The 22,678-nt window shown below is 40.5% G+C and overlaps 2 protein-coding genes across 2 annotated transcripts; both read left to right on the plus strand.

Moving 5' to 3' along the window:
- The first annotated feature begins 7,578 nt into the window (after positions 1-7,578).
- Positions 7,579-7,986, plus strand: LOC103019208 (mitochondrial intermembrane space import and assembly protein 40-like). The gene has a single exon (XM_057557650.1). It carries the CDS (start codon positions 7,579-7,581, stop codon positions 7,984-7,986), a length of 408 nt encoding a protein of 135 aa, XP_057413633.1.
- A 10,772-nt stretch (positions 7,987-18,758) lies between these two features.
- On the plus strand, positions 18,759-22,416 carry MGP (matrix Gla protein). The gene is made up of 4 exons (XM_007196032.2): positions 18,759-18,896; positions 20,348-20,380; positions 21,554-21,629; positions 22,040-22,416. Exons 1-4 carry the CDS (start codon positions 18,836-18,838, stop codon positions 22,179-22,181), a joined length of 312 nt encoding a protein of 103 aa, XP_007196094.1. The 5' UTR covers positions 18,759-18,835; the 3' UTR covers positions 22,182-22,416.
- The last annotated feature ends 262 nt before the right edge of the window (positions 22,417-22,678 follow it).

Here is a 22,678-nt window from a genome sequence, read left to right on the forward strand (position 1 = left end):
CAGGCTTAGTTGCCCTGCAGCATGCGGCATCTTCCCAGACCAGGCTTAAACCCGTGTCCCCTGCATTGGCAGACGGATTCTCAACCACTGCACCACCAGGGAAGCCCCACTGAAATTCTTATATCTGTAATCTGCAAACGTTTGGTGCTGTACATGGAGTCAGTTTCTTTCTATGACCTCAACTTGTATATACAGGTTCACTCCAGCAGATCCAAGTGTAAAAATCTACATGGAAAGAAAAACCTGCAAGGGGAAATTTTACATCCCACACACAGTAAGGGAACATTTCTTGTTTTACTCTTCCAGAGGAATTCTTGCTATTCAAGTCATTTTCTTTGAAGAGAAAGGACAGTTTTTCCTGTACTCACACTATAATTTGATTTTACAGTGTTATCATCTGAAAATTTTTCGGGAACATTGCTATTTCACAAAGTGGATAACCAGCTAATTTAATAGTTGGATTACCATATAAGCCAAAGGTAGAAAAAATATGAGTAAAATAATATTTTTCCCTTCTTTGAGCATACTTATAATTATTTTATGTTTCAGATTATAGCAATTTCCTATCTTTGCAAGGAATTAAATTTATACTTCAACTAAACAGCAGAGATATATTTAGTGTGTGTTATGATAGACTGCGGGAGTGGATTGTTAAGGGTAACTTCACTGAGCTCTCACAGTTTTCAAGCACTGCACAAGGTTTGCAGGTAAGACTATGTATATGGGACTAGGGCTACAAAGATGAATAGAATACAAGCCCTGACTTCCCTTTGAGGAGCTTAAAATTCATTGTAGGACCCTGTCATGTAAACAGACAATTTCAGTATTTTGCAGTGAAACCGTGTGTGATTTATGAAAGGGTGTCCTAGGGTTACTATGAGGACACACCAGAGGCATTTAACTCAATATGTGAATTCAGCAAGAGAGTCTTTTACTTCTTTCAGAAGAAAGAATCCAGTCTTTCCAGAGATGGCAGTTTCCTAGATAGTCAGTTGGACCCTGGTGGATAAATGTGCCTGGGGTGGGAAGGGGAAGAGACCTGTGATTGTACCATCAATAGTTGGGGAAAGGGTGTGTGGCACGTACGGAGAACAGAAATGCCTGTAATTCAGAGAGGAAGAAGGTGTGCACTACTAAAGAAATAAAACAGAATGCTAAGGGAGTGTTTAAGGAAGGAGAGATAACCTAGTTGGGAAGCTTACTTATGTAATACATAGTGAAGCAGGTGGTATTTGAGATAAGCCTTAAAAGATGTCCAAGGTTGCAATAGACAGAGACAGGAATGCAGAAAAAGAGATTATGCAATTAAATGAGCAAAGGTGTGATGACAAACACTGAAGGACATCTTAGAACAAGTTGTTCAGTTTGGCTAGAGGACTGGTTACATTCAGAGGAAAAGTGAAAAAAAAGAATGGGACAGACAGCTGGGAATATAAGGAAGGGAACTAACATTTAATGAACAACTACTATATTACAGACACTTACTGGGTAGTTTACAAGGATTATCTCATTAAATCTTTACATTTTATGTAACAATTGTCATCCTTCACATGCTACAGTGAGGAAATGACTTATCCAGGGTCACATCGCTAATTAGCAAGAATAATAAGAAGAACTACTTTCATGGAACATTTACCATATGCCAACGCTGTGCCTGCTAGGTGCTCACATGCATTATCTTATTTAATCCTCACTACAACTTTATAAACTACTTTCCATCAGCACCCCCATTTTTTTCAGATAAAGAAAATGAGAATCAGAGAAATGGCAGAGATCACTAAGTGACAGAGCAGAATTCAAATTCAGTCCTGCTGACTCCAAAACGCATGCTCTTTTCCACTATCTACTATGTCACCAGAGAATTGGGGATATAAGAGGGATAGGATACTGACTCAATTCAAGCACTGGGCAGCTGTTGTATGTTAGAAAGATGAATAAGATCCAGTGGCTAAGGTCATGGAAGCAACCTAATTGCCCATTGACAGACGAATGGATAAAGAAGATGCGGTACATATATACAATGGAATATTACTCAGCCATGAAAAGGAACGAAATTGGGTCATTTGTAGAGACGTGGATGGACCTAGAGACTGTCATACAGAGTGAAGTCAATCAGAAAGAGAAAAACATATATCATATATTAACACATATATGTGAAATCTAGAAAAATGGTATACATGAACTGGTTTGCAAGGCAGAAATAGAGACACAGATGTAGAGAACAAATGTATGGACACCAAGGGGGGAAAGTTGGGGGGGATGGGATGAATTGGGAGACTGGGATTGACATATATACACTAATATGTATAAAATAGATAACTAATAAGAACCTGCTGTATAAAAAATAAATTTAAAAAAATGAAAAGATCCAGCAGCTAACCTCAGAAACCTCGCAGTCTGGTGGGAGAGCAAGACAAACAAGTGTTCACGCCAGACTCTCCTCCTTACTCATCCCGGACCCCACCCCATATCCATTTCTCCTGCCCTTCTGTTGCTCCCTCAAAACAAAACAAAACCAAAAATTACATCTTGTTCCCTTTAGTTTCTCTTCCCTTCCTTTTGATCCCATTCTTACTTGCACTCATTTATCTCCTACCAAAAGCCAGAGAAAGCACTCCAATGAAAAATCCCTTCATGCCCTCAACAAAATAAAAATCGCTTTTAAAATTTCATAGTGGCAGGAAAGAAATAATGTAGGATTACAAGAAAGACAGGAAACAGGGAGAATGATAAATTGGAAGAATCAGAGTCAGGGATATTGCCACCAAGATTCAGACAAGCACTGGTTACAGGACTGTTTAAGTGAACAGCAGTGGGCAGGCTAAATCGCATTTCCACAGGTCATCCCAACCCACCTTTCACTGAAGTATTTTCCACCACAATTCTATCAGGGAGGAGTCAGATGTGGAAACGATCTCTCATTTCACAGCCTGTTCACTTCTTACCTTGATCAGCCGACGTGTTCTGCACTATACTCTCCCTACTACTAACCTGGAAATTTTTCCTTTCTGTCCTCTTCCAACTTTTTCTTAATTTCATCCTATTTCCAGGGTTTGCAGTGACTAGATGATGAAACAAAGGAGAGGAATTGTAGAGTTTCAGATCTCTGCCGCGAGATTTTTCTCCACTGACCAAACCCCGGCTAAAAAGATTGCTTTTTTTTGTCCCAAGGATTTCAAAGCATATCAATGTCCAACTTGAATGAATGAAGTTATTTGACAGCCCTGGGAAATGACAGCAGAGAGGGCCAACTGGGAGGTGGTGATTTGAGTGAAATTTTTGCAAGGCATCTTGCTAGTGGTTTTCAAGCTCATGGGTGGACACCCAAACACCAGTCAGCCCTGGAAGAACCACTTTCAAAATAGCATTAAGAACATAGTGTTCCTTCAAACCCTGGATTATATAATTATTTCTCTATCTTGTTTATCTATTCCAAGGATGAAATAATCTAGAAGCACACAATTATAGCAGTCTATTTCAACACATGTTTAGAAAGAGAATTAAACGATTTTTTCAAAAGTCACATAGGCGTTGCGTGGCAGTGTCAGAACTAAATTGAGCTCTTTCAGCTTCCAATTTAGTTCCCATTGGACGAGACCTTGCTGATTCAATCACTCCCACTTTTTGTCTACTCTCCTCTGCTTTGGTCATTCTTAACAATCTATTCCTTGACTATTGGGGGGAAACCAAAATAACACTAAACCAATGGAGTTAAACCTATCTTTTTGGAAATAACATTGTGTGTGTGTGTGTGTCTGTGTGTGTGTGTGTTTGTGTGTGTGTACTCCATGACATTACATGCCAGTGATTAATGGAGGTGCTCTACATGTGTTGTCCTATTTAATCCATCCAACAGTCCTGTGAGTCAAGTTTTATAATCCCTAACTGTGTCACTGAGAAATGTGAGGCTCAGGAAATTAAGTAACTTGTTGAATGTCACACAATAACATTCCATTGCATATATATGCCACATTCTCTTTATCCAGTCATCTTCTGATAGACATTTAGGTCGTTTCCAAAAGTCACATCCCTCGGCTGGAAGAGTTACTTACCTTCCATGGGACCTTTCTTCAGAATCCAGTCTAGCTTATATGATGATTGTTTGTCTGAGGAACTATCAAAAGTATGGAGGGAAAACCAAGATGGAATAAAGACAGGGGATTGTCACTCCTTCCAATTTTTTGTTTGTTTTGTTTGAGAAAACAATAAAAGAACAGGTGAAAAAGATACAGGCTGGAGTACAGAAGGAGTTTGGTAGATTTGAGTTATTCAATAGTTATTCAGCTATTGAGCAGACTTTCTTCTGCTCAATCTATTGCCTAAAGTTAAAATCACTTTAAGAATAATTTAAATTTCCACTTAAATGGAATACCTTTGGATCAGACAGAGGTCCATCCAGATATCTACCTCTGACCGAGGGAGGTCAAAGAGGAACATGTTTTCATTTCTCATGTCAACTTTAAAAGTGGTAACTGGGCTTCCCTGGTGGTGCAGTGGTTGAGAATCTGCCTGCCAATTCAGGGGACACGGGTTCGAGCCCTGGTCTGGGAAGATCCCACATGCCGCGGAGCGACTAGGCCCGTGAGCCACAACTACTGAGCCTGTGCGTCTGGAGCCCGTGCTCCGCAACAAGAGAGGCCGCGATGGTGAGAGGCCCGCGCACCGCGATGAAGAGTGGCCCCCGCTTGCCACAACTGGAGAAAGCCCTCGCACAGAAACGAAGACCCAACATAGCCATAAATAAATAAATAAATAAATAAATAAATTTATTAAAAAAAGTGGTAACTATTTTTAACTTCTGTTACTAACTAATGATATCATTATTGTGTTTACTTCAATTTTTCTTGAATCATTTGCTGTTGTTTAAAGCTATTGTTCTATCTTCCCTAAAACTACTCTCTATAACTTAAAGCTGTGCTCTCAAGTTCTTGCGTACTGTGATTTGGTGAACAAAGCTATCATCCTGTCCTTTCCCTTCACATCTTTACAAATGCTTAACATACTCCTGCTCTGCTTCCATCTTACTCAGAGACACCACTTCATCCTTCTCATATTCTATCAGTCCTACCTTCAAGCCTCCTGTTTCTGCCCGTCACCAATATCTCCTCCAGTTCCTACAAGTTACATGGCTCCATTTCTTGCAGTTGTAAATCTCCTGAATGTAGGAAGGAATATTTTTATGTTGGTGAGTTGGAATAGTGAAAGGTGAATGCAAGGATGTGGCAGAGTGTGGGAAGGCAGTAGAATAGATCTAAAAGGGCCCCTTGCCTTCCAGGTGAGCCGTGGTACCATGGGAGAAATTTCCCAGACTTTAACTTCACACCTCTCTCAGAGGAAGCATCCAGAGTCTGATGAGAAAAAGGCCAGCCTTTCCCAACTTCATCTCTCTCCGAGATAGGAGATGCAGAACCTGTTCTCTATTTTGCTTTGAGTTGAAGGAGCATCTTGTAAATTGAACCCAGATTTCCAGTTTTGCTTGGGGTCTAAGTAACTGTAGAAGTTGGCTTTGTAGACACCGTGGAGCCTGTATTCTTATACCAAACCAGATGACAGTCAGCAAACATGAGTGTTCATAGACTGGGATGAGACTTGGTGATTTCCTGAAGTGAGATGAAAGGTTTTAGGAAGCAACATATTTGAGTTGGAGCTTGTTTGGACAGACAATTTAGTGTGCAGAGTGCTGGATAAAGAAATGAGGGACTTTTAGGTTCCAATACCTAATGCATCCCTTTGTCTGATTTTATAAGTCATTTAGCTATCTGGGATTAAGTGGCAATATGCAAATCCTTAATTTGTATTGTCATATTTTAAAGGACATTGAATAAATTATTATGTTAAGTATGTATATCTTTGTATAATTTTATCTTTAGTTCTGAAACTGGGAACTCAAGGATCCCTGTAGACACAATCACACAATTATTTAAGTAAGTATCAGAACATTAGTGAATACTGTGTGATTGTATCAGTGGTTAAAATCATATTCTTCTAAATCACACAGCCCTGTGTTTGAATCCCGTCTTTGCCACTTAACTGCTGTGTGACCTTGGATTAAATATGTAACCTCTTTGAGCCTTAAGTTTCTCATATATAATATGTGAATAATTATACTCAGTATGTAGGATTATTATGGGAAGTAAAGAACACAGTGAATAAAAAGTGATTATCACAGTACTTAGTATGTAGAAAAGACGATGTATGATATATCAATATTACTTGGATAGTTGTATAATTTTATTTGATATCTGCTATCATATTTTAAAAAATGAAGCTTTTAATAGAAAAGAAAAGGGTAGAGGAAATCATCTCTATAGGAAGAATAGAAAAATTACAGCCGTTCTGAACCAGTTCAGCTAACCTCCAGGCTTCTTCGCCTTTCCCCAGAAGTTTGTGCCCAGGCTTCCCTAGATGCTCTCCCAAACTTGAGTTCAACAAAGATTGATTTTCATTTAGTTCAGCTAAGACAAATTAAGAAAATGACAGGGATTTGATGCATGGGAAGCTATGTGGATTAATAAATCTGAGATGTAGAATCCATGCAAGGGGCTTCCCTTAAAAGAACAGAACTAAGAGGTCGGCACTGTCTCATGAAATTGGCTAGATGTTTCTCAATTCATTGCCTTTTTTTTTTTTATAAGCAGACAGTCATTTTTAATTATTATTTATTTATTTATTTATGACTATGCTGGGTCTTCGTTTCTGTGCGAGGGCTTTCTCTAGTTGCGGCGAGCGGGGGCCACTCTTCATCGCGGTGCGCGGGCCTCTCACGATCGCGGACTCTCTTGTTGCAGAGCACAGGCTCCAGATGCGCAGGCTCAGTAGTTGTGGCTCACGGGCCCAGTTGCTCCGCGGCATGTGGGATCTTCCCAGACCAGGCTCGAACCCATGTCCCGTGCATCGGCAGGCAGATTCTCAACCACTGCGCCACCAGGGAAGCCCAATTCATTGCCTTTTGATGTCCTAGAAAGTGATTTCTGTTTTTTATCTTCAGAAATGCTGCTTCCTAACTCTTCTTTGCCTTTTTCCCTTTACTGGCAAGAGAAAGGGTTTTAGAGCTGCCAGTAAAAGAATAATATGAACTCATAAAACCAACATTTTGTAAATAAAGCTGAATCTCATGGAGCTGAAAGAAAAAACTCTAATGGGAGCCAAGAAAATTTCTCAAAAAAACAGCATGCCTAGCAGTCTGAAAAAGACTTGAGAAAGGATAATAAAGGGCAGAGAGCAGAAGATGTGGAATTGGTGGGGATACATATTAGCTTCATTATTACTGTACCATTATTTTAGTCACAGAAATACTATAGAAGAAGGATAACTCTTTCGGTGTATGTTCCAGGACGTACCGTTCTGAGAAGCTTGTCCCCACAGTAATTCCTGGCAGCTCTGCCAACATTCCCCCTCCTCCATTCTCTCCCTGAAGTCTGAGCTTCTCATCAGTGTTTTTTGCAATGTTCTGCAAACAAAAGTACTCCTGAGTGCCCATAAAAATGTCGCTCCAAAGCCACCCGCCCCGCAGCGGAGAGGTCACGGGCGCGAGGCCGCTGCCACAATCGCCGCGAGGTCGGAGCACCAGGCTGCACCATGGCCTACAGCCAGCAGGAAGGGAAGGATCGAAGCATATTTGTAACCAAAGACCATGAAACTCCAAGGAACGCGGGGCTGGTGGCCGACGAGCCCAATGATCCGTCTGAGGAGCACGGACTGATCCTGCCCAACGGAGACAACATCAGCTGGAACTGCCCGTGCCTCGGGGGCATGGCCAGCGGCCCGCGCGGGGAACAGTTCAAGGCGGCCTTTTCCTGCTTCCACTGCAGCACAGAGGATGTCAAGGGGTCGGACTGTGTAGACCAGCTCCGCGCTATGCAGGAGCGCATGCCGAAGTACCCGGACCTCTATCCCCAGGAGAAAGAGGAGAAGCCAGCAGATCGATTAGAGGAAACGGCTGCCTCTGAGGCCACCGTAACCAGAGAAAAGGAGGGGTCCAGCTAATGAGGGCCCGGGGCGCTGGGATCCGGCCTCCTTCAGAGCGTGTGAACCTCTCCAGGAAAGTGTCTCTCCCTCTGTTCTGTGCACTGTAATGTACACAATAACTTATTGTGCTGATCAGGGGTCTTGGCCCCTTGACATCTACACTGAAAAATGGATTGTATGAACGTGTGTCTCACATGAAGCTATCAGCGAATGTAGCTGCCGCTTTTGAATTCTCTTCTCAGATTGTCCTGAATTTTGCCGCTTTGAAATAATGTGCTGAATAATCTCAGCAACCAATGATCATTATCTGGGAGTGTCTCTTGTGAGTGAGCTGACTTATTCTGATTCATTGTATCCCTTTTAGTAGATTTGATACCCAGTTGGAAAGTGAAATAGAAACAAAACATCTTCCTTTAAAAATACTGGAATCAAGCCATTCCTTGTAGAAGAGGCAGGATGATCAGACCTTGAGTATTTGAAGAAGCACTATGCTTCATTTCTGATATATTTTGGTTTCCAGTTTGCACTGAGCTCCAAGTTTTCTACATTTGGAAAACAGAGCTTTGGACCCTCTGAGTGACTCCTTTGTAAGTGAAGAGAAAGGCTGGTTTTTTCTGTTCTTGTTATTCCAAAAGCCCAGGTTTGGGGTCTGTGTTCACACTGGCTCTGTCTCAGCCTGTTCAGATGCAATGTTCTTGAGAGGTGGGGACCTAATCATTACCAAAGTAGCACCCGAGAGAGGAAACGGTGTCAATTAAAAGGAAAACATGATTTTTACCTGGAAAAAAAAAAGCAGGGCCACTGATTAAATTTGTGATCTAAGAACACACTTTATTCATGAGAGTAGGATCCATATCTGCATTTTTCTCCACTATATTTCCAGCTTAGTGTTGGCACATAGTAAATGCTCAATAAATTTGTAAGACAGATTCATGGATGGATGGATGGATGGATGATGGATGACTAAAAACATGAAGCTACTTCTGGCTCTGAAGTTGTGGCCATGCTTGTCTTTTCCTCCTTAGACAGGTGGAATAGGAGATCTTGTATTTCTCTATAGCTTCTGTTGCCTGCATTATGCCATACTGCCCATCTCACATGAGGAAATTCCTGTACAAAGTAAAAAAAAACCTGGTAATCATATCACTGTCTCTCTCATATCTTTGTTGTCACTTCTGGGAGTGTCTTCAAATACTCTCTTCACGAAAGAATACTTTTCTTGGACTTCCCTGGCAGCACAGTGGTTAAGAATCCGCCTGCCAATGCAGGGGACATGGGTTCGAGCCCTGGTCCGGGCAGATCCCACGTGCCGCGGAGCAACTAAGACTGTGAGCCACAACTACTGAGCCTGTGCTCTATAGCCCGAGAGCCACAACTACTGAACCTGCATGCCACAACTGCTGAAGCCCGAGCGCCTAGAGCCTGTGCTCCATAACAAAAGAAGCCACCCAATGAGAAGCCCATGAACTGCAATGAAGAGCAGCGTCCTCTCGCCACAACTAGAGAAAGCCCACACGCAACAATGAAGAGCCAACACAGCCAAAAATAAATTAATTAATTAATTAATTTTTAAAAAAGAATACTTTTCTTGAGTAGTAAGGGGGAAATATCTGTATAACTGTTTTTCATAATTACCTAAAATCCAAATGTAAGTTAAAGCTTCATGTGGTCTAGTCTTTACAAGATATACAAATTTTAAAAATACAAACTAGCAGGCAACATTAATTAAAAACGATTTCAAAATTTTTTGGCTATTCTTAAACAATCTTTTACTATCTAAAACAATACAATTCATAACTAAAGCCATTCTGACTTGTCTTTTCCCATGTCTTACTCTCAACGTCTCACATCCCACAGCTGCCTGAAAGCTTTTCTGTCCACAGCTCAAATCTCTACCTAAAACTCCCCCATCCAACAAACCAAGTCTACAAAGCTCTTCCCATTTCTCTCCCTCCACTTTTTATCTACCACCATTTTTTCTCTCTCTCTTCTCTCTGATGAGTTGATCTTGGCCTTTTTTGATACAAAGACCCCATCAAGGGATTCCCTGGTGGCGCAGGGGTTAGGAATCCACCTGCCAATGCAGGGGACATGGGACCATGAGCCCTGGTCCAGGAAGATCCAACATGTCACAGAGCAACTAAGCCCACACACCACAACTACTGAGCCTGAGCTCTACAGCCAACGTGCCACAACTACTGAGCCTGCATGCCACAACTACTGAAGCCCATGTGCCTAGAGCCCATGCCCAGCAACAAGAGAAGACACCGCAATGAGAAGCCCACAAACCACAAGGAAGAGTAGTCCCTCCACAATGCAACTAAAGAAAGCCCGCGTGCAGCAATGAAGACCCATTGCAGCCAAAAAAAAAGGACACATTGGGTTAGTTCAACTCCTCTTCATAAGAATACATGGCTGGAGAGAGCCTGAGGGAAGTCCAGATCATATACAGTTTGACAGAACATGCCGTGTGGCTGACAGGGTCTTGGTGCTCTGGCCGGGTGTCAGGCCTGAGCCTCATAGCTGGGAGAGCCAAGTTGAGGACATTGGTCCACCAGAGACCTCCCGGACCCTTGTAATATCAAACAGCAAAAGCTCTCCCAGAGATCTCCATCTCAATGCTAAGACCCAGCTCCACTCAATGACCAGCAAGTTCCAGTGCTGGACACCCCATGCCAAGCAACTAGCAAGACAGGAACACAACCCCAGCCATTAGCAGAGAGGCTGCCTAAAATCATAATAAGGTCACAGACACCCCAAAACACAGCACCGGATGCGGTCCTGCCCACCAGAAAGACAAGGTCCAGCCTCAGCCACCAGAACACAAGCACCAGTCTCCTCCACCAGGAAGACTACACAACCCACTGAACCAACCTTACCCACTGGGGGCAGACACCAAAAACAACAGGAAGTACAAACCTGCAGCCTGCAAAAAGGAGACCACAAATGCAGTAAGTTAAGCAAAATGAGAAGACCAAGAAATACACAGCAGATGAAGGAGGAAAGTAAAAACCCACCAGACCAAACAAATGAAGAGGAAATAGGCAGTCTACCTGAAAAAGTATTCAGAGAAATGATAGTAAAGATGATCCAAAATCTTGGAAATAGAATGGAGAAAATACAAGAAATGTTTAACAAGGACCTAGAAGAACTAAAGAGCAAACAAACAATGATGAAAAACAAAATAAATGAAATTAAAAATTCTCTAGAAGGAATCATAAGCAGAATAACTGAAGCAGAAGAACGGATAAGTGAGCTGCAAGATAAAATAGTGGATATAACTACCACAGAGCAGAATAAAGAAAAAAGAATGAAAAGAATTGAGGACAGTCTCAGAGACCTCTGGGACAACATTAAACACACTAACATTTGAATTATAGGGGTCCCAGAAGAAGAAGAGAAAGAGAAAGGGACTGAGAAAATACTTGAGGAGATTACACTTGAAAACTTCCCTAATATGGGAAAGGAAATAGTCAATCAACTCCAGGAAACACAGAGAGTCCAATACAGGATAAATCCAAGGAGAAACATGCCAAGACACATATTAATCAAACTATCAAAAATTAAATACAAAGAAAAAATATTAAAAGCAGCAAGGGAAAAGCAACAAATAATATACATGGGAATCCCCATAAGCTTAACAGCTGATTTCTCAACAGAAACTCTGCAAGCCAGAAGGGTGTGGCAGGGTATATTTAAAGTGATGAAAGGGAAAAACCTACAACCAAGGGCACTCTACCCAGCAAGGATCTCATTCAGATTCAACAGAGAAATTAAAACCTTTACAGACAAGCAAAAACTAAGAGAATTCAGCACCACCAAACCAGCTTTACAACAAATGTTAAAGGAACTTCTCTAGGGCTTCCCTGGTGGCGCAGTGGTTGAGAATCTGCCTGCTAATGCAGGGGACACGGGTTCGAGCCCTGGTCTGGGAAGATCCCACATGCCACGGAGCACCTGGGCCCGTGAGCCACAACTACTGAGCCTGCGCGTCTGGAGCCTGTGCCCCGCAACGGGAGGGGCCGCGATAGTGAAAGGCCCGCGCACCGCGATGAAGAGCGGTCCCCGCACCGCGATGAAGAGTGGCCCCCACTTGCCGCAACTGGAGAAAGCCCTCGCACGAACCGAAGACCCAACACAGCCAAAAATAAATAAATAAATAAATAAAGTAGCTATAAAAAAAAAAAAAAAAAAAGGAACTTCTCTAGGCAGGAAACACAGGAGAAGGAAAAGACCTACAATAGCAAACTCAAAACAATTAAGAAAATAGTAATAGGAACATACATATCAATAATTACATTACATGTAAATAGATTAAATGCTCCAACCAGAAGACATAGACTGGCTGAATGGATACAAAAACAAGACCCGTATATATGCTGTCTACAAGAGACCCACTTCAGACCTAGGGACACATACAGACTGAAAGTGAGGGGATAGAAAAAGATATTCGATGCAAATGGAAATCAAAAGAAAGCTGGATTAGCAATTCTCATATCAGACAAAACAGACTTTAAAATAAAGACTATTACAAGAGACAAAGAAGGACACTACATAATGATCAAGGGATCAATCCAAGAAGAAGATATAACAATTGTAAATATTTATGCATCCAACATGAGGCACCTCAATACATAAGGCAAATGCTAAGAGCCGTAAAAGGGGAAATCGACAGTAACACAGACATAATAGGGGACTTTAACACCCCACTTTCACCAATGGACAGATCATCCAAAATGAAAATAAATAAGGAAACACAAGCTTTAAATGATACATTAAACAAGATAGACTTTTACTGATATTTATAGGGCATTCTATCCAAAAACAGCAGATTACAATTTCTTCTCAAGTGCTCTTGGAGTATTCTCCAGGATAGATCATATCTTGGGTCACAAATCAAGCCTTGGTAAATTTAAGAAAATTGAAATCATATCAAATATATTTTCCAACCACAATGCTATGAGACTAGATATCAATGACAAGAAAATATCTGTAAAAAATACAAACATATGGAGGCTAAACAATACACTACTAAATAACCAATAGATTACTGAAGAAATCAAAGAGGAAATCAAAAAATACCTAGAAACAAATCACAATGAAAACACGATGACCCAAAACCTATGGGATGCAGCAAAAGCAGTTCTAAGAGGGAAGTTTATAGCAATACAATCCTACCTCAAGAAACAAGAAACAGCTCAAATAAACAACCTAACCATACATCTAAAGCAATTAGAGAAAGAAGAACAAAAAAAAAAAAAGTTAGCAGAAGGAAAGAAATCATAAAGATCAGATCAGAAATAAATGAAAAAGAAATGAAGGAAACAATAGCAAAGATCAATAAAATAAAAGCTGCTTCTTTGAGAAGATAAACAAGATTGATAAACCATTAGCCAGACTCGTCAAGAAAAAAAGGGAGAAGACTCAAATCAATAGAATTAGAAATGAAAAAGAAGAAGTAACAACTGACACTGCAGAAATACAAAGGATCATAAGAGATTACTGCAAGCAACTATATGCCAATAAAATGGACAACCTGGAAGAAATGCATAAATTCTTAGAAAAACACAACCTTCCGAGACTGAACCAGGAAGAAATAGAAAATATAAACAGACCAATCACAAGCACTGAAATTGAAACAGTGATTAAAAATCTCTCAACAAACAAAAGCCCAGGACCAGGTGGATTCACAGGCAAATTCTATCAAACATTTAGAGAAGAGCTAACACCTATCCTTATCAAACTCTTCCAAAATATAGCAGGGGAGGAACATGCTCAAACTCATTCTACAAGGCCACCATCACCCTGATACCAAAACCAGACAAAGATGTCACAAAAAAAAGAAAAACACAGGACAATATCACTGATGAACATAGATGCAAAAATCCTCCACATAATACTAGCAAACAGAATCCAACAGCCCATTAAACAGATCATACACCATGATCAAATGGGGTTTATCCCAGGAATGCAAGGATTCTTCAATATACACAAATCAATCAATGTGATAAACCATATTAAAAAATTGAAGGATAAAAACCATATGGTCATCTCAATAGATGCAGAAAAACTTTCAACAAAATTCAACACCCATTTATGATAAAAACCTTCCAGAAAGTGGGCATAGAGGTAACTTATCTCAACATAATAAAGGCCATGTATGACAAACCAGCAGCCAACATCATTCTCGATGGTGAAAAACTGAAACCATTTCCACTAAGATCAGGAACAAGACAAGGTTGCCCACTCTCACCACTATTATTCAACATAGTTTTGGAAGTTTTAGCCACAGCAATCAAAGAAGAAAAAGAAATAAAAGGAATCCAAATCAGAAAAGAAGTAAAACTGTCACTGTTTGCAGGCGACATGATACTATACATAGAGAATCCTAAAGATGCTACCAGAAAACTACTAGAGCTAATCAATGAATTTGGTAAAGTAGCAGGACACAAAATTAATGCACAGAAATCTCTTGCATTCCTATACACTAATGATGAAAAATCTGAAAGAAATTAAGGAAGCACTCCCATTTACCATTGCAACAAAAAGAATAAAATACCTAGGAATAAACCTACCTAAGGAGACAAAAGACCTGTATGCAGAAAACTGTAAGACACTGGTGAAAGAAATTAAAGACGATACAAACAGATGGAGAGGTATACCATGCTCTTGGACTGGAAGAATCAACATTGTGAAAATGACTGTACTACCCAAAGCAATCTACAGACTCAGTGCAATCCCTATCAAATTACCAATGGCATTTTTCAAGGAACTAGAACAAAAAAAATTCACAGTTTGTATGGAAACGCAAAAGACCCCGAATAGCCAAAGCAATCTTGAGAAAGAAAAACGGAGGTGGAGGAATCAGGCTCCCTGACTTCAGACTATACTACAAAACTACAGTAATCAAGACAGTATGGTACTGGCACAAAAAACAGAAATATAGATCAATGGAACAAGATAGAAAGCCCAGAGATAAACCCATGCACATGTGGTCACCTTATCTTTGATAAAGGAGGCAAGAATATACAATGGAGAAAAGACAGCCTCTTCAATAAGTGGTACTGGGAAAACTGGACAGCTACATGTAAAAGAATGAAATTAGAACACTCCCTAACACCATACACAAAAATAAACTCAAAATGGATTAAAGACCTAAATGTAAGGCCAGACACTTAGAGCAAAACATAAGCAGAATAGTCTATGACATAAATCACAGCAGATCTTTTTTGACCCACCTCCTAGAGAAATGGAAATAAAAACAAAAATAAGCAAATGGGACCTAATGAAACTTAAAAGCTTTTGCACAGCAAAGGAAACCATGAACAAGACGAAAAGACAACCCTCAGAATGGGAGAAAATATTTGCAAATGAAGCAACTGACAGAGGATTAATCTCCAAAATATACAAGCAGCTCTTGCAGCTCAATATCAAAAAAACAAACAACCCAATCCAAAAATGGGCAGAAGACCTAAAGAGACATTTCTCCAAAGAAGATATACAGATTGCCAACAAACACATTGCCAACATCACATGATTAGTGATGCTCAACATCACTAATCATTAGAGAAATTCAAATCAAAACTACAATGAGGTATCACCTCACACCAGTCAGACTGGCCATCATCAAAAGCTCTACAAACAATAAATGCTGGAGAGGGTGTCAAGAAAAGGGAACCCTCTTGTTGGTGGGAATGTAAATTGATACAGCCACTATGGAGAACAGTATGGAGGTTCCTTAAAAATCTAAAAATAGAACTGCCATACAACCCAGCAATCCTACTACTGGGCATATACCCCGAGAAAACCATAATTCAAAAAGAGTCATGTACCACGATGTTCATTGCAGCACTATTTACAATAGCCAGGACATGGAAGCAACCTAAGTGTCCATTGGCAGATGAATGGATAAAGAAGATGTGGAACATATATACAGTGGAATATTACTCAGCCATAAGAAGAACCGAAACTGAGTTATTTGTAGTGAGGTGGATGGACCTAGAGACTGTCATACAGAGTGAACTAATCAGAAAGAGAAAAACAAATACCATATGATAACAGATATATATGGAATCTAAAAAAAAAAAAAAAGGTTATGAAGAACCTAGGGGCAGGACAGGAATAAAGACGCAGACATAGAGAATGGACTTGAGGATACAGGGAGGGGGAAAGGTAAGCTGGGACAAAGTGAGAGAGTGGCACTGACATATATACTCTACCAAATATAAAATAGATAGCTAGTGGGAAGCGGCCACATAGCAGGGAGATCAGCTCGGTGCTTTGTGTCCAAATAGAGGGGTGGGATAGGGAGGGTGGGAGGGAGACGCAAGAGGGAGAAGATATGGGGATATATGTATATGTATAGCTGATTCACTTTGTTATACAGCAGAAACTAACACACAATTGTAAAGCAATTACACTCCAATAAAGATGTTTAAAAAAAAAAAGAATACGTGGCTGGAGTTGACTCATACAAAATTGTCTTTGAGACTCGGAGTGATACGGGAGGAGAGAAAAGGAGGAGCCCTGAATTCTCACAGATGTTAATCATTTTTACAAATCATATATAAATGGGATTGAGCATAGGAGAACCCAGGCATAGATGGAAACATTGGAAAGGAAAGATAAGAGACTCGTGAGAGATACTTTCCAAAAGAAAGTGTTAGCCTTACAAAAAGCAAGAGGATAAAGAGAGATGCGTAAACGTTTAGGAAAACCAGTGGAAGCAATATTTAAGATAACTTGTGAAAAAGATGAAGCTTAAATTGGAAAGAGAAATGTAAGATTTTCAAGTTTGGACTTAGCGAATGTAAAAATAAACAATTGTGAGGTCAGAAGGCTGACAGAGCACAGACGCCACCTGCATTTGGGAGTAGAGGGGACTGCTAGAACCGACTGGAGAAAGACAGAGCTAGTGTACATTACGAAGCATGTGTTTGTAGCTGGAGAAGAGAGAATCCTCTTTAATTCTGGAGATGGGATGGGGGTGAGAGGTGAGTAGCCTACTCTTTTTAGGGTGAAACATTGGAATTAAACTTGTTTCAAATCATAATGATTGGGGGTTAGTGATTAAGTTGAGTACATATAAAATGCTATATGAACAAGCCATGGCTAGCTTGTTCCCCCAAAACCATGCCATGTAGTAAACTGGCTTTTGCAAATATAATGATCTGGATGATTTATCTTGGAAAAAGGGCACAGAAGCCAACACTGAGAGCAAATTTGTGATTTAAAGAGGAAAACAACCCCCAGTCTTGTGAGTATAAATTGTGATAGTTGAATGTATCAAAGGTGATCATACATTGTCTTCTTTCTGAGGTCTTTTTTAAGATTTTATCCCAAAGAGTATATCTCAATATGAAAAAATCTGGGGGGAAAACCTGAATTTTATTGGTCTCTTAGAACTCAGTAATCCTTCAGACTACAACTGAGTTTTTCCTTTAACAGGAAATCCTTTATTATTTATAAAAGCTCTTCACAGGTTGGGGTTTGGGAGGGTAAGTCCATCCCAATAAGACAAAAAGAATGAGGCATGAGGCCCCACCTAGTTGTTCATCACCACTCTTAGCAATAAATCTTTTTTTATTGAAAAGTACATCCACCCACCCTCATCCCAGCCCTTTTGCTGATCCAGCCCAAGTTAGAGGTCCTGCAACTTTACCTCTTCTACAATCTGCTGCTCTGTGATACAAGTCTATTTGTCTGCCAGGAAGACTCTTTGGTACCCAGGCGACAGAGACACATCTGATAGAAAAGGTTTTCTGATTGTCCAAGAGGCTAAAAAATAAAAGACCTCTGTCTACAAGACAACCAGAGACACCAAATTGCAATCTTCCTCCTAAAAGAAAAGAAACAGTGCCACTGGTTCTGATGGTACAGTGGAGGTGTGTGTTTGTGAAAATCTGTGTTGGAGGATACAGGACAGCTAAAGAGCAAAGCGAATAGTAAGTAGTTCTTACTTACCTCCTTAGGGACTGTCTTGGTTGTCTCTAGGTCACCTGCATCACCTAGCAGGGTACCTTGCATCTCACTGGCCACTCACTAAAAGCATATTGAATTAGTTCATTATCAAGACAGTGCCTTCAGAAAATGCAAGATGGGTACCTTCATATCCTTGCTGCACTTTAGATGAGTGATATCCAGCCTGAGAGAGCATCAGGGCACAGGTGTGAGCTCAACTCACAAAACTGGATGGGCAAGTTGCTACGGAGCCAATTGAGGAAACAGAACTCAGGGGGTCCCTGGCCATCTCTGCCTTGAGCACCTGGAAAGATGCATCAGGCGATATCATCAGGCGAACACCCAATTGGTTAGGATTAATAGTTCAGCCGTACTGGAAAAATAATTCTAAATTAGTGCCAGTATAGAAAGTGAAGTCCTTTCTCCCCCAGAACCTCTCATCCATCCATCAGGGGAGCAAACAGTACACTATGGCTCTGTTTATGGACCAGACCTGAAAGACCCAAAGTCAGAGCCAAGAGGGCAGACCAGAGAAGGAATTAGAAAGGCAAACATGTGTTTGTGGCAACTCCCTTCTCCGTGGACCTGTGCCAGCTCTGACCCAGACATAGGGTGGCCACAACTTGTGTACCAGGGCAGCAGCTGCTGTAGCACAGTCGGGTCCAGAAGTGAGGGAAAACTGTTCACCCGGAGTAGATAATATCCGTAAGGAATGAATATTTGGGAAAAGTCCCAGTGCTAGTTGAGTGCCAACAAGTCCCCACCTTCTCCGGTCCCCTCCCGCTGGCTCCTCCCCTTTCAGCTGCTCTGATTCTTATAAAAACTCCACAGCCTTTCACCAGCAGCCTGTAGGAGCCTCTCTCTCCACCGCTGCTGCGCAAGACAGTGAGAGTGACCCGGAGACACCATGAAGAGCCTTCTCCTTCTCTCCATCCTGGCTGCCTTGACTGTGGCAGCTCTGTGTTATGGTGAGAACTTTCTCCTGCCGTTTTTTTGCTTTTTTCTTTTCTGCCTCTGACTTCAGTTTACATGGATTTTTCCTCTCCCTCCTCCTCTTCTTCCCCCTTTCTCTATTATAATCTTAGAGGACCATGAATTTAACATTTCCCAAGCCCTTTGAACACTGATCTGTTCCATCAAGTCTTTTTTATATCCTCAATATCCAGACTATTGAAAGTAACTTAGCAGGCAAGTTCTTTCTATGGTAAGTCACTCTATACTTGGAAATTCTGCTGTTTCAGAAAGAAGATATCAACTTCCCAGCCCCTAAGCTCTCATTTTTTAAGGATGTTTGTTGAGACTTTGATAACAGTTGGTTAAGGGTATTGGTTGAATCACTCACCTTTAAGAGATTCAGTTTTCACATGAAGTTTTATGTATAGCTCTCTCCAAGAGCAAGACAGTCTCCCGAACTTCCGATATTTCTTCAGTGAATGAATTGCAAAATAAAGTTTTACACTTAAAGAACCTCAGAGAAAAATCGATTTCTTAGTTTCTATTGTTAAAAGACAAATCTTGCTTGGTTTCTATGTGTTGTTAAATATATCTGTGTCTGTTCAAAGCTAATGAAAGGAAATCTGAAGCAAAATTATTTTTAGATCCTTCAGTCTTATGCTTCAATTATCTGGATATTCCAGGTATTCTTGAGCTAAATTATATTAATAACCATCTGTATTTTGCTTCTTACTCTTGAAATTATTCACCAGTTTTCTGTGTCAGAAGATTTGGTTTCTTCACCTTCTTTTTAACTTTTCAAGCATATTCACTTGCTTACAAACATGAGCTTCTTATTGCCAGATTTACCTGCTGTGCCCAGGAGAGTGATAGAAAGAAGAGAACTGTTGCTTTGGTATTGTCTAAGGTTCTTTCTCTGAACTGGCATTGTGCCCAGTGTGAGACGTCAGCTGAAGCCAGTGGTTTCTGTGGCTGTCAATTTCACACAGGTTCTTAAGAGGCTTTCAGAACCTCCTAGAAACTTGTCTTGGGAAAGCCAAGTGGAGCCATCTGCCCAGCCTGCCTGGAGAAACTTTCCTGTTTTCTAGGCCCTTTTTCCCTTCCTTGGCCCTGCTCTCAGACAGGTCCCAAATTAATCAAGGAAGGCTCTCTGGAGTCTTGTGTGCAGCGCTTAAATTGTCTTATTTCTCAAGACTAAAGACTTCATAGCCCTTGGGAAATTTTAGGCAATACCACGGCCACTAGCTCCTTCAACACCGGAAAAACTAAAGAGTAGAGTAATCCCAACAAGGACAGAGCTAGAGAAACAACTTATAAATCTTAAATGCCTGAAATTTGTAATAACTACACTGCTAAATATATTTCTCCCATCCTTTTGGCTCTTCCCTCCCCTTCCTTCCCTATATTTAGACTGTTGCGGTGCGTGAAAGGTAACAATAAAATGGGTCTTTTTTTTAAATTCCAGAATCTTATGAAAGCATGGAATCCTATGAAATCAGTAAGTGAATATTTGACTTCCTTATTGAAATCTCATGTATTGAAGAATCTCTCCCAATTCTTTTTTTTTTTTTTTTTTTTTTTAAATAATTGGTGAATAAGCAGATGTGAATGAGTAAATACCACTATCAGAGCAAACTTCTTTTTTTTTTTTTTTTTTTTTTTTACTTGATTTTATTTATTTATTTATTTATTTTTGGCTGTGTTGGGTCTTCGGTTCGTGCGAGGGCTTTCTCCAGTTGCGGCAAGCGGGGGCCACTCTTCATCGCGGTGCGGGGACCGCTCTTCATCGCGGTGCGCGGGCCTTTCTCTATCGCGGCCCCTCCCGTCGCGGGGCACAGGCTCCAGACGCGCAGGCTCAGCAATTGTGGCTCACGGGCCCAGCTGCTCCGTGGCATGTGGGATCTTCCCAGACCAGGGCTCGAACCCGTGTCCCCTGCATTAGCAGGCAGATTCTCAACCACTGCGCCACCAGGGAAGCCCTCTCCCAATTCTTAAATAGACAAAAAGGTAATATATTTAACAGGGAGGGAAAAGAGGGTCTCTTTTGGAAAACTAAGGTAAATTTAAAAATTCAACTATAAAAAAATCACCAGATGAGCAATTTTTTAAGTTTGAAATAGTGTAAGATGGCAAGTATGCTTTCAACATACTTAGAAGCCATAAAATCTCATTTGGAAATTTGAAGTCGGTACCACATCAACCACACAGATGGAAAACAAGGAGTAATGACAAATGACAAAGTACAGAATTGGAGGCCGAGTCCGCTGGGAGACCACAGGCATCAGCAGTTGGATGTTATCAAATATCAACTTATAAAGACTGAGTATAGGAATAAATAGCATATCACTCTCATCTTTAATTTGTTCATTATTTTTATGCTGTTTAAACTGTTCATTTACTGGAAATCTAAAATTATGCGTAACAAGGCCTCAGGACAGAGAGAATTTCTCCTCACAGGAATAAAAAACACACTGAGTAGGAATACCAAAATCAGGTATTTGATCAGGCAGTTTATGAAATCTGCTTTATCTACCCATTTAATTTTCGCAGATCTCTAGTTACAAGAAATGCATGAGTGAATGAGCTTTCAAATATGTTTGTGTCAGAGAATAATCATGGAAATATTTTCAACGATTGTTTCCCTAAAACTGCACTTATTTTCTGTTTTAAGATCCCTTCATTAACAGGAGAAATGCTAATATCTTTATATCCCCGCAACAGAGATGGAGGGTGAAAGCCCAGGAGAGGTAGGTGACAAAACTTGATGGGGGAGGTCATCTTTCCCAGATCTGAATGGAGTGAGAAATGGGTTTTTCTCCATCATATATATTATTTCTAATTATATTCCCAAATCAAAGAATTTAAAAACAATGTACAGAAAACAACTGAATTTCTAGAAGACTATTTTGTGAAAGGCCCAGAAAGGAGAGGGAGGGAGGAGGAAAAGGAGGACAGAAAGAAAATTTCTATTTTCATTAAAAAAGAAAATCCCTGTTCCACCTTTCCTCCCTGTTCTACAAGTATCTCTTCATATTGGGTGATGAATGAGATCTCTCTACGATATTTTCTTAGTCTTTTCTTTTTTTCTTTTCCTTTTTCTCATTTCTCCACTTTCTTTATGCCTCTCAATTTGGGCCTCTTTCTTTTCACTTTCTAGAATCCGCGAACACAGCAAACCTGCATATGAGATCAACAGGGAAGCTTGTGATGACTTCAAACTTTGCGAACGCTATGCCATGCTTTATGGATACAATGCTGCTTACAATCATTATTTCCGGCAGCGCCCAGGGGCCAAATGAGATTGGAGAAAGTTTCTTTCCAGAGCCTGGTGCCTGGTTTTGCATTCCCTTGCAGTAGCATCACTGAACTATATAGACACATACGAATTGCTTAATTGTTCCTTAAATGTTCTTGTCTGGCTGCACTCCTCTTTCCTGCCCCCAGTTGAAAAGTAATGAAAGTGCAGTGGAGTGAAGGTCAAAGGGAAGTTAAGATGTGTGATTATTCCATAATAAACTTCTGGTTGGATACTTACATTTTGTGAGTCTGATTTCTTCTGGGAAAATGCTGAAATAGTTCAATCAAGGCCCACCTAGCCCAGAACAGTAGATTCTGCTAATCGTGTTCTAATGTTGATTAGAAGCATAAGTGCATAGGAAGAACAAATCTTAGAAGGCACTCACTCACCCATAACTTGTCTAGACTCTCTCTACCTTGGGATCAGTGAATCACTGCTTCCTATTATATGTTTTCCAGGATTTTCAAACATCATAGATGATCAGTCATATGATTTTCC

The sequence above is a fragment of the Balaenoptera acutorostrata genome, chromosome 11 (assembly GCF_949987535.1).
Source record: "Balaenoptera acutorostrata chromosome 11, mBalAcu1.1, whole genome shotgun sequence".
NCBI lineage: Eukaryota > Metazoa > Chordata > Mammalia > Artiodactyla > Balaenopteridae > Balaenoptera > Balaenoptera acutorostrata.

Coding starts and splice junctions, on each gene's coding strand:
- LOC103019208 (XM_057557650.1), top strand. CDS start 7,579: ATGGCCTACAGCCAGCAGGAAGGGAAGGATCGAAGCATATTTGTAACC.
- MGP (XM_007196032.2), top strand. CDS start 18,836: ATGAAGAGCCTTCTCCTTCTCTCCATCCTGGCTGCCTTGACTGTGGCA. Junction 20,381..21,553: donor CATGGAATCCTATGAAATCA/GTAAGTGAATAT, acceptor TTCTGTTTTAAG/ATCCCTTCATTAACAGGAGA. Junction 21,630..22,039: donor AGGGTGAAAGCCCAGGAGAG/GTAGGTGACAAA, acceptor TTCACTTTCTAG/AATCCGCGAACACAGCAAAC.